This window comes from Megachile rotundata, chromosome 15 (assembly GCF_050947335.1).
Source record: "Megachile rotundata isolate GNS110a chromosome 15, iyMegRotu1, whole genome shotgun sequence".
Classification (NCBI taxonomy): Eukaryota; Metazoa; Arthropoda; class Insecta; order Hymenoptera; family Megachilidae; genus Megachile; species Megachile rotundata.
Genome location: NC_134997.1, coordinates 10,260,402 through 10,272,552, shown reverse-complemented (window position 1 = coordinate 10,272,552; position 12,151 = coordinate 10,260,402). Strand labels below are relative to the sequence as shown.

General features: G+C 36.0%; 1 protein-coding gene across 5 annotated transcripts in view; it reads left to right on the top strand.

Moving 5' to 3' along the window:
* Positions 1-12,151, top strand: part of LOC100875405 (octopamine receptor beta-1R) — a 143,454-nt gene that overhangs the window by 85,360 nt on the left and 45,943 nt on the right. For 4 of the 5 annotated variants that reach the window (XR_013040727.1, XM_076540744.1, XM_003701936.3 and 1 more), the window contains one exon: positions 3,935-4,773. The exons of the other annotated variant lie outside the window; for it this stretch is intronic. Coding sequence is in view for 3 of the 4 variants with exons in the window: in XM_076540744.1 (XP_076396859.1) it covers positions 4,147-4,773 (627 nt within the window). In the remaining variant the exon portion in view is untranslated. The remainder of the gene's footprint in view (positions 1-3,934; positions 4,774-12,151) is intronic. 5 annotated transcript variants of the gene reach the window in all.

Genomic DNA, 12,151 nt, shown 5'->3' with positions numbered 1-12,151 from the left:
CTAACGCGTGGAAATCTAACGCGTAGTTAACCAACGCGTAGTAATGCAACGCGTGGTAATTCTACGCGTACTAATGCAACGTGTGCTAAACCAATGCGTAGTAATCCAACGCGTAGAAATCCAACGCGTGGTAACCTAGCGTGTGAATATCCAACGCGTAGTAATCCAGCGCGTGGATATTCAACGCGTAGTAATCCAACGCGTGGTAATACAACGCATGGTAATTCTACGCGTAGGAATCTAACGCGTGGAAATCTAACGCGCAGTTAACCAACGCGTCGTAATGCAACGCGTGGTAATTCTACGCGTACTAATGCAACGTGTGGTAATCTAACGCGTAGCAATCAGAGCGCGAGGATTGCGCGCGCTCAGCCACTAGGCTCGAAGCTGTCGCTCTCGCGTCTGCGCATGCGCAATCCTCGCGCTCTGATTGGTCCGCGTTTTTCCTTAATAATTCAAAAACGAAGCTTCCTACCCCATTTTTGCAAAGGGAAATCTTATTCAGAATCACGTCAGCTACCTCTCACTTCAGGGACCACTAGTTGTGACACCCTGTATATTCTTCTCTAAATCCTTCTTCTATTATAACTACTTTTAACTACTTTTATTCTAACTTTTACTATAACTACAATTTTCATTATATAAATAATAGATCGTAGAACAAACATGTTAACAAAAGTACTCATCTATGTTTCTCCACAATTGAGTTCACATTGTTTGCGAGACACCCTGTATGTTACAGAATTGAAGCACGTTATATTCCACAGTTTGAAAGGAATAATTTAATCCACTTCACGGTGCAGAACACACAGTATCACGCATTCAAATGTTCCATAGAAAATATTTAATAATGCAAACTCAACGTATTTACGTGTCGAACGTCCACGATATTCGAATAAAAAGTTCAGAGCAAAAAACGAAGAGAAAGTTCCATAGTTTCGAGTTGTAATATATTAATCCGAAACATGGATGCAACGTCGTCCACAATAAAGCTCCCAGACAGTGCAAGCATTAACCAGGTGAAACAGACACCCTTCGTTTCAAGCCAACTTTCCAGCTATTCGCAAAGTTTCGCTCATAATATTAACATACTAACGATAAACCAGAATCCCTTCGTGTTAAATTGCTTTTCACCGGAGTATGAATGAGGCTGGTCCGCGGTACTCCTCTCTGAAAGCTTATTAACTGTGCCCCTGAAGACATTAGTCGAGATTAGAACGCCTTCTCTAAACAGTGCAGTCTTATCGCACGAGATACTATAACCAGTGTGTAGAATAACTGTGGAGGTTGCTTGTGGAAAAATAGGAAAATGTAGAATAGAATTTTTTTTAATTATTGTTGTTGACGTATTTATGGACACTAATATTAAGCATGTAATAACATGTAATAACATGTGTGTAATAATATGTAATATGAAGTGATAGGACACCATAAGTTTGCAGAATAATTTTGTTAGTAACAAAAGAATATAGTAACCAAATTATAAGGGAGAGACAACAGTTAGGTATTCTAGTGAATATCCATAAAATCAAAATTAGAAGAAAACTCTTAAAATAAATGTAACTAAAGCACATTACTCTCATAACGAATAGTTAAATAATAAAATTGAAATATTAAACCCAGCCATATAGAGTGTCATAGTAACATGAAATAATTGAACGTGTGATATAAAATATCATTAAGGCATCGATGAGATATCGATAATCGATACTTCCTCCATTATCAGCTCCTTGCTTAAGAACGCGTATCACTTTTCGTCTCGCCCGAATAAACTTACGTCGCTAAAGAAGTTTCACTTTAAAACCGCGTTACTTTAACCGTTAAATTAAAAAAAGATTGTTTACTTCCACTAATGTTTTCAAGGTGAATGCTGAAGAAACGGTATTAAAAATATCGCTAAATGAATGGTTCCGTGCAAGGTTCCTTTATCAAGTTAAACGGTCATGTGGAACCTTTTACGACTTTCGCAGTATGGCGTTATTTTTCCAACGAAGACTTCATTTTTACACTGATTAAAAACATATTAAATTTATACGTTCATTATTGTTGCAATTAACTGACTTCAAAGGTGAAATTGTGAAATGATTGAAAAATTTTTCAGTGCTTGAATTAAGCTAAAAATTAAGGTAATTAAGTTTAAAGGGACTTTGAGGGCCTCGTGCTGCAAAATACTGCCTTGTCTTTCTTTATTATTATTCTGGAGAGGAAGACAATAATTTTAGTACAAAATTTTTTTATTAAACAAGTATTCCTTTGTAATTTATTTTTGAAAATATTCTGCAACCTCAGAGCCAAATTTTACACTTCAGTCGTTATTTGATTAAAATTGAAAATATTTTTACAACCAAAGAAATTGCAAAATGGTGTTCTGTATTATTCTACATAATTGTAAAAAAATGATACATACACATATACATAATAATAATTAATTATAACAAAAGAAAGAATGCTATTTATTAAGAGATTTGTTTCTCTTTGTGTCAACCGTAAAAACAAAGATGGCCGAAGCTTCTCACTTCCGCCACCAGATGCCCTAACTCGGTAGACCCGATTAATTTTGATAATGCACCGTTTTCATGAGAACGAAGTGTCCGGTTAAGGGATCTGTTTGCACGAAACACGTCGTATCAGTTTCACGAGCAATGGTCGGAAAGCTCGGTTAATCTACGACGGTTGAAGTTTTACGAGCAACATATTTCTTCCTTTAATCGGTTAGAAACCGTTGGAGGCGGAATAAAAATTGATAACGTCTATCTGACCCGTATGGTTAAAACATTTTCTCCTGCTATGGCTAAAATAGTTTAAAAACTCCTTTCTATCAGATTCGACTTGTCCTTAAAATTAATTATTTTTATTTATTTTCATTTTTTTCTCTTGTGAAAAGGAGTGAAATTTTTAATAACATTAAAGTAACATTAAGTTACATTTTTATTAAAATATTCATTCATATATGTATGATTAAGTGTTACAGTAGTTGTACACAATAATAAACATATCAATTTTGTAGCAATTTAATATTAATAAAAAATGTCTGACTTGGACCCAACTGAAACAAGAAGTAGCACCTTGTTTTCTGAAGGTCCTATTAATTTATAATATTATTTTAACAATTTACAAAATTTGTAGTGTATGTACCTCCTTTCTCAGATTTTAAATAAAAACTTCTTTGCAACAACCCTCAAGCTGTTAGAGCTGCAAGTTTGATATCAGACCTGCAGCTCTATAATGAGACCTTTAGGTCTAACATTAGAGCTACAGATCTAAAATGAGACCTCCAAGTCTATCATTAGAGTTACAGGTCTAAAATGAGACCTATAGCTGTTAAATGAGAGACAGGTCTAAACTGAGACCTACAGCTGTTAAATGAGAGACAGGTCTAAAATGAGACCTACAGCTGTTAAATGAGAGACAAGTCTAAAATGAGACCTGCAGGTTTAAAATTAGAGTTACAGGTCTAAACTGAGACCTATAGCTGTTAAATGAGAGACAGGTCTAAAATGAGACCTACAGCTGTTAAATGAGAGACAGGTCTAAACTGAGACCTGCAGGTTTAAAATTAGAGTTACAGGTCTAAACTGAGACCTATAGCTGTTAAATGAGAGACAGGTCTAAACTGAGACCTACAGTTGTTAAATGAGAGACAAGTCTAAACTGAGACCTACAGCTGTTAAATGTGAGACAGGTCTAAAATAAGACCTGCAGGTTTAAAATTAGAGTTACAGGTCTAAACTGAGACCCACAGCTGTAAAATTAGAGCTGCAGGTCTAAAATGATAGCTGAAGGTCTAAAATCAGAGCCACATATCTAAAATGAGCTCCAACTTTCACCAGCAAATAGTCTGTCCAAAAATTACTTTCCAGTTAAAAAATAACCTTTGAGATGTTCTGTCAAAAAACCTCCGCAGTTAAACTTTAATCAGAGATGTCTTACCTAGGTGGATATCAAGGAACCTTGGGCTGTCGCCGCAAGTTCGACAGGTGTCAAAATTACCCATCCCAAGCAGATCCCATCATGTATACCCGAAACAGTGAACAGTGTACGCTCTCCGTGAGCCGCAGGAACTTCAAAGCGGTGTTCCGTGAGCGACAGACTATGCCCTGAACGGTTTTCCGGCGTCTAACATGCTGGCAGCCCGCGTGTTCTGGAATGGAAGTCAGTGAGCCATCGGCAGAGGACGTGAACCGATCGATAGGCAGGATTAGCACGACTATCGGTATCGATCGTCTCTCAGAGTCGCTCAACTCGACCGTACAGAGCACGTTCGAGGTGGTCACCGTGTCCCAGGAACCCTCGCGCGTGATCTGGACGGTGATTAAGGGCATGGTGATGATCAGCATCATAGTGACGGCTTTGGTCGGCAATGCTTTGGTGATCGCCAGCGTCAGACGACACAGGAAGCTGCGTGTGCCGACGAATCGCTACGTCGTCAGCTTGGCGGCTGCTGATTTTCTCGTCGCGGTTTGCGCGATGACGTTTAACGCGTCCGTCGAACTGATCGGACATTGGGTCTTCGGCAGAATCATGTGCGATATGTGGAATTCGTTGGACGTGTACTTCTCTACTGCCTCTATATTGCATCTGTGCTGTATTAGCGTGGATAGGTATTACGCTATTGTCAGGCCCTTGGAGTACCCGGCCATCATGAGGAGACTCACGGTCACCTGCATGCTGTGCAGCGCTTGGATGCTGCCGGCTCTCATCAGCTTTGTACCCATATTCATGGGCTGGTACACCACCGATGAGCATCTTAAGCTTCTCAGGGAGCATCCTGAGGTATTGCGGTTGGCTGCTTTTGATTTAAATTTGGTACTGATGTTGATCAGAATAGGTCTGATATTGGTTAAGTCACAACTGGTTAGGTTTGATATTGGTTAAGTCATAACTGGTTAGGTTTGATATTGGTTAAGTCACAACTGGTTAGGTCTGCTATTGATTAGGTCATAATTAGTTAGATCTCATATTGGTTAGATCACAGTTGGTTAGGTCTAGTATTGGTTAAGTCACAATTGGCTAGGTCTGATACTGGTTAGGTCACAATATCAGGTCTGGCATTGGTTAGGTCACAACTGGTTGGGTCTGGTATTGGTTAGATCACAATTGGTTAGGTCTAGTATTGGTTAGGTCACAATTGGGTAGGTCTGATATTGGTTAGGTCACAATATCAGGTCTGGCATTGGTTAGGTCACAACTGGTTGGATCTGGCATTGGTTATGTCACAATTGGTTAGGTCTGATATTGGTTAGGTCACAATTGGTTAGGTCTGATATTGGTTAAGTCACAACTGGTTAGGTCTGATATTGATTAGGTCATAATTGGTTAGATCACAGTTGGTTAGGTTTAGTATTGGTTAGGTCACAATTGGGTAGTTCTGATATTGGTTAGGTCACAATATCAGGTCTGGCATTGGTTAGGTCACAATTGGTTAGGTCTGGCATTGGTTAGGTCACAATTAGTTAGGACTGATATTGGTTAGGTCACAACTGGTTAGGTCTGATGTAGGTTAGGTCATAACTGGTTAGATCTGATATAGGTTAGGTCACAACTGGTTAGGTTTGATATTGTTCACATTGGTTCTTTAGTTAATATTGTTACCTCAAGAGGCAACGTTGAGAGGCACTGCTAGACCCACATCTCTCAGAACCATTTCATTCTTTGGATTGAAACCTTGAAATTCTTGAATCCCCAATTTTCCATTTCTCCAAATTTAATCAAATCTCTAAACTCTCAAGTTGCCAAATTCTTAAATCCCTAAATATTCAAATCTCCAAATTCCTAAATCTTGAAATTGTTAAAATCCCCAAATCCCCATCTTCCAAAATCTCAAATCCCTAAATTCTGAAACCTTGAAATCCTTAAAATCCCCAAATTCCCATCTTCCTAAATTCTTAAATCCTTAAATTCTCAAGGCTTAAAAATTCCCAAATTCCCAAATTCTTATCTTTCTAAATTCTCAAATCCCTAAATTCCCAAACCTTGAAATTCTTAAAATCCCCAAATCCCCATCTTCCTAAATTCCTTAAATCCCTAAATTCTCACAGCTTAAAATTCCCAAATCCCCAAATTCCTATCCTCCTAAATTCTCAAATCTCCAAATTCTCAAATCCCTAAATTCCCAAACCTCGAAATTCTTAAAATCCCCAAATCCCCATCTTCCTAAATTCCCAACCCCTAAACTCCCATCTCCCTAAACTCTCAAATCTCCAAAATTCTACCAAAGTTTTCGCAACTCAGTTCAACATCACAAATAACCGGTTTAATTAAAGAGTGTTCTATTTCCAATTAATAAATACGAACGAAAATGCTCACAGCCCAGGAAGCATCTGTTTCAAGATTCATTCGAAGAGTATCCTTGGGGTGGTCCCTGCGGTGCGTCGTCCCTGATGAATCCCTTCTTTCTATCTTCAGATCCTCTGTGAAGGACGTCCGAGAAAAATACGAATAGGGAATACAAGAATAGCTGGCAATAAACCAGCGAAATAACAAAGGACGCTGAATTTAACACGTTAATAAGATCTTCAAATAAAATCTACTATACTCACATGTCCCTACTTAACATTTGAACTCCAACTTAACATTTGAACTCCAAGTTAACATGTGAAATTTGCAACTTTCAAAATAAACTGTAAATAAAATTCAGGTCTTAATAATATTTTGCAAATTCGCACTGCTAAATTTTTACTTAAATTCGTACAAAATAATATATTAAAATTCTATTTTTAGGGAGTCAATTTGATCACTAAAATGTTCTGTAGGAACTCTTATTTTCCCAAACTCCTATAATGGATCTCCCCGTCCAAATAAAAAAGAAATCGAATAAAATAACAGGGAAGGAAAAGAAATAACCTTCTAGTACCCTCATATCGTCCAGATAAAAACATTCCATAAGATCAATTAATTTTGACCCATCTGTTCTCCTCACACAACAAAGTTCAACATTCGTTCTTCGATAAAGCTCAATATTTCATTTATTTGGCAGCGGTCATCCGTAAAGTTACGCGAGTAATTTTTCTCTTTAATCTTTCACTCTTTCTCGAGATTCAAACAAATTTTACTTCTAGCTGTTCACAAAATAATTTATAGACTTTCGTGATATCTGTGTTTAAATTATTTAACTTGCAACACGATTCATTATTTTTGGGACAATCTTTTATTTAGCAAATTTATTTTAAATAAAATTAATCAAGCACTTAGTGAATTCTTCCCTAAATTCCTAACGCAATAGAAAATTTATTTTCCATCGAATAAATTCGAAATGGGTCTGTTGTGCAGCAGACGTCTTTTCGCTGCCCAATAAGCGACGTTCAATTTTCCCGTGGCGGTTAATAGAATATTTTATCGGATATTTACACTTCAATCGCGGAAGAAAGTATTTTAATTTCAGGAAAATCGAGACGTGGACAGAATGATGGGAAACGATCGCCGCAAGATGAACAGCCTGCGGAATTTGCATAGAGATGATTTATCGTTCGCCTTTTATTCGGACGTGTTATAAACGGAAACTCGGGATTAATAGCCACGTTGCCATACGCTGCGTGTCTTCCGCGAAATATCAGCGTTCACCAATTTTCTGCGTTTCCGATCGTTCGAGTCTCAAAGGCTGTTTCCTTTGATTTTGGTTCGTTGAAATGTTCGATAGGAAGTTGAAAATGGGGTTGAAATGTCTTTAGCTGTTTTTTATGAAATTTGTTTAATATTATTTTTAATTATTTTAGTTAATTTTAATTTTATTTTATTGGTCTTCAATTGTTCTATAGTGTGTTAATTTTGTAATGACAAAAATTTATTTTTTGTTTATTATTTTAGTTAATTTTTATTTCATTTTATTTGATTTCAATTGTCCTTACTGTATTAATTTACAAATATTAAATATAGGAATTGGGCAATGTGGGAGTTGGACAATGTGGGAATTGGACAATGTGGGAATTAGACAATGTGTGAATTGGACAATGCTGGAATTGGACAATGTTAGAATTGGGCAATGTGGGAGTTGGACAATGTGGGAATTGGACAATGTGGGAATTAGACAATGTTAGAATTGGGCAATGTTGGAATTGGACAATGTGGGAATTAGACAATGTAGAAATAGGAGAATGTAGGAATTGGACAATGTGGGAATTGAACAATGTGGGAATTGGACAATGTGGGAATTGGACAATGTGGGAATTGGACAATGTTAGAATTGGACAATGTTGGAATTAGACAATGTGGGAATTGGACAATGTTAGAATTGGGCAATGTTGGAATTGGACAATGTGGGAATTAGACAATGTAGAAATAGGAGAATGTAGGAATTGGACAATGTGGGAATTGAACAATGTGGAGTTGGACAATGTTGGAATTGGACAATGTGGGAATTGGACAATGTTAGAATTAGACAATGTTGGAATTGGACAATGTGGTAATTGCTCAATGTAGAAATTGGACAATGTGGGAATTGGACAATGTAGTAACTGGACAATGTAGGAATTAGACAATGTGGGAATTAGACAATGCAGAAACTGGCCAATGTAGAAAATTAGGAAATGTAGTAATTATATTTTATATATTTTATTTAATTTTTATTTAATTGTCATTCATCTTCAATTGTCCAATACTATATTAATTTCACAATAAACAAAATTTACAAATACAATTTTAGAACCTCGAAAAATATAAAAATCTCGTAAATTTAAAAATATAGAACCGTAGATTTTATTTGCAAATTGCAGACATAAATTGCCTCAGTTAATTGGACTGTTTAATTACAATAATAATCATCTTCCAAATAATGAATTCTACTACTCAGACCAGTTCTGTGTAAATTCATAAATTTGTCCACGCATTCGTCCAATTATCATTATTAAAACTAATTAACAATAAAATCAATTATTGATTATTAGTTTAGCTTTCCATTTACTTTACAACAAGATGGCGCTTGAGTTCCAACTTAACTTCCAACTTGTATACCTGGGTTTATTTTACTTATTCTGCCATTTACTTGAAGATTAACACTTTCTTAAAATTCCATATTATAAGTTGAAAACCACTGACTGGCCTTGTCGTAGACATGCATATTCATTGATTTTTTAAGGCAATTTTCTCGACAACGAAGTCTTGTTTAATTAACTTACCTTTGACATTAACTTATTTATGAATCAATAACCGTGACAGTGTTCACAGCTGCTTTTTATTGCAATTGCAGTGCGATTTTCTTCAATTATAAACATTAATGCACCACTGTGATCCCATAAATTTTTCACGTTCATATTACATTCTCTTTTCCGTGTTTTAGAAGTTTCTTACAGTAACTTTGTAGAAAGAAGTTTAAGAGTTAGAGGTTTTAATGGTTTCTAGTCTTTTTATGATTTTTGGTTATTGTGGAGACTTTAGTGAGTGTTGGTGAAAGGTGCAGATTTTGTTGACAGAAGTGAACTGTTTTTAAATTTTTATTTTTCTGATTATTGAATTTTTAAGTTTTCAAGGGAGAAATTGGGGAATGTGGGAAGTGGAGAATGTGGGAATTGGGGAATGTGGGAGTTGGAAAATGTGGGAATTGGGGAATGTGGGAGTTGGGAAATGTGGGAATTGGGGAATGTGGGAATTGGGGAATGTGGGAAGTGGAGAATGTGGGAATTGGGGAATGTGGGAGTTGGGAAATGTGGGAATTGGGGAATGTGGGAATTGGGGAATGTGGGAGTTGGGGAATGTGGGAATTGGGGAGTGTGGGAATTGGGAAATGTGGGAATTGGGGAATGTGGGAATTGGGGTATGTAGGAATTGGGGAATGTAGGAATTGGGGAATGTGGGAGTTGGGGAATGTGGGAATTGGGGAATGTGGGAATTGGGGAATGTGGGAGTTGGGAAATGTGGGAATTGGGGAATGTGGGAATTGGGGAATGTGGGAATTGGGGAATGTGGTAATTGGGAAATGTGGGAATTGGGGAATGTGGGAATTGGGGAATGTGGTAATTGGGAAATGTGGGAATTGGGGAATGTGGGAATTGGGGAATGTAGAAATTGGGGAATATGGGAGTTGGGGAATGTGGGAATTGGGGAATGTGGGAATTGGGAATTGTGGGAATTGGGGAATGTGGGAATTTGGGGGTATGGGAATTTGGGGGTGTGGGAATTTGGGGGTGTGGGAATTTCGGGGTGTGGGAATTGGGGAATGTGGGAATTGGGGAATGTGGGAATTGGACAATGTGGGAATTGGACAATGTTGGAATTGGACAATATGGGAATTAGACAATGTGGGAATTACATAGCGTGGGAAGTAGACAATGTGATAATTGTACAACCTACTAATTAAGAATGTGAAAATTGACAAATAACTCTACCTTCACTCCCGAACCCTCCTCCAAAAGCTCCTCCAACCTCCTCCCACTTCCAAATCCCCCAAAACTACAATAAAAACTTGACATTTCAAGAATAAACAAGAACTAACAACCAAGAAATCACGAATAAAAATTGTAAAAAGAAAAATAGCGAATGATGTTTCGTTGTTCGTAAGAGTACCGTATAATGGCCGCGTTGAAGAAGCTCGCTAGAGGAAACTCGTGGTCGTGAAAAAGTAATAAATTTACCGGCACGTTCCTTCGGCCGTTGCTTTCATTCCGCTCGCAATTTCGCCGGCCGAAATTATAATATGGCGAGCTCCACAGTGAATACACGAGGGTCGTCTGAAACGAAGTTATAAATGGTCGCAAACGCGGATGGGAAGTTATAATACAACGGAGATATGACTCCGCGTATTATGCCGGCAAGGTTGTTTGAAAACTGTGCTATTTGAACAAGAAACATCGCGGCTTGAAACACCTAGTGAAGATGTTTAGCTTCCTGTCTGGATCTTGGGGAACACGGACATATTTCATATACGTTGAATCACTTGTGTTTCTATCATTTCTTTTTAAGCTTCTTCGTGTACTGTTCTTTCTTATGCGATCAATTTTTTATTCTGTTTTATAGTTGGATGAATTGTACTAAATTAATAATTGGTTTTATATTAATTTGTATTTGCAAAAATATTTTATATTTATATTGTTTGAAAAAATTTGTTTGGTTGTGAAAATGTAGGGAGTTGATATAGGTAGAGGAATTTTAATTTTCTGTTTTATGTTGATTGTAGGAATTGATGTAATAAATAGTGCTCGGGGTTTTGTAATGCAACTGAATATTAAGTACAGGTAATTTTTAGATTTTGAGTTATTAAATTTGCAAATTTCTACATTTTCAATTATTGAAATTGCAAATTTCTAAATTTTTAAATGTTTCATTTTATGAAATTTTTAAATCTCTCTATGTGCAATTTTTCTTTGAACTGATATAATAGAATTAATATTCAAATTTATACATAATTAATAAAAATATAAAAATATTCATGGATTGAAATTAAAGTGAAAATTAATTATTCAGTGAATGATTAGAAATGATCGATACTAATCACGAACTAGAAGTCATTTATTACTACCGATGCATCACAATAAGGATCGATTGATTAATGGTTACAATTATCATATTTGAATGATCAATTACAAAAGTAATTGATATACTATTCAAATCTGTCAGGTGGTCTCGCAAAGTTCAAAAGAAATCTTGATGGATGTAATTGACAATGAATCATATAATTTCTAATGAGAAAAATTATTATTTAAAAAGAAACAGTTTTGAACGAAATTTTTAAGTAACAGGGAATTTTAGAAATTCTAAAAACTTTAGAAATTGCTAAATTCTTCTTCCAAATTTCCAATTTTCCAATTTTCCAATTTACCAAATTATCCGATTTTCCAATTTTCCAATTTTCCAATTTTCCAATTTTCCAATTTTCCAAATTTCCAATTTTCCAAAGCTTCAATTTTCCAATTTTCCAATTTACCAAATTTTACATTTTTTCAATTTTCCAAATTTCCAATTTTCCAAATTTCCAAATTTCCAAATTTCCAAATTTCCAAATTTCCAATTTTCCAAATTTCCAATTTTCCAAATTTCCAAATTTCCAATTTTCCAAATTTCCAATTTTCCAAATTTCCAATTTTCCAAATTTTCAATTTTCCAAATTTCCAATTTTCCAATTTTCCAATTTTCCAATTTTCCAAATTTCCAAATTTCCAAATTTCCAAATCTCCAAATTTCTTACTTCCAAATTTCCAAATCCCCAAATTTTGTGTCTTCCAAA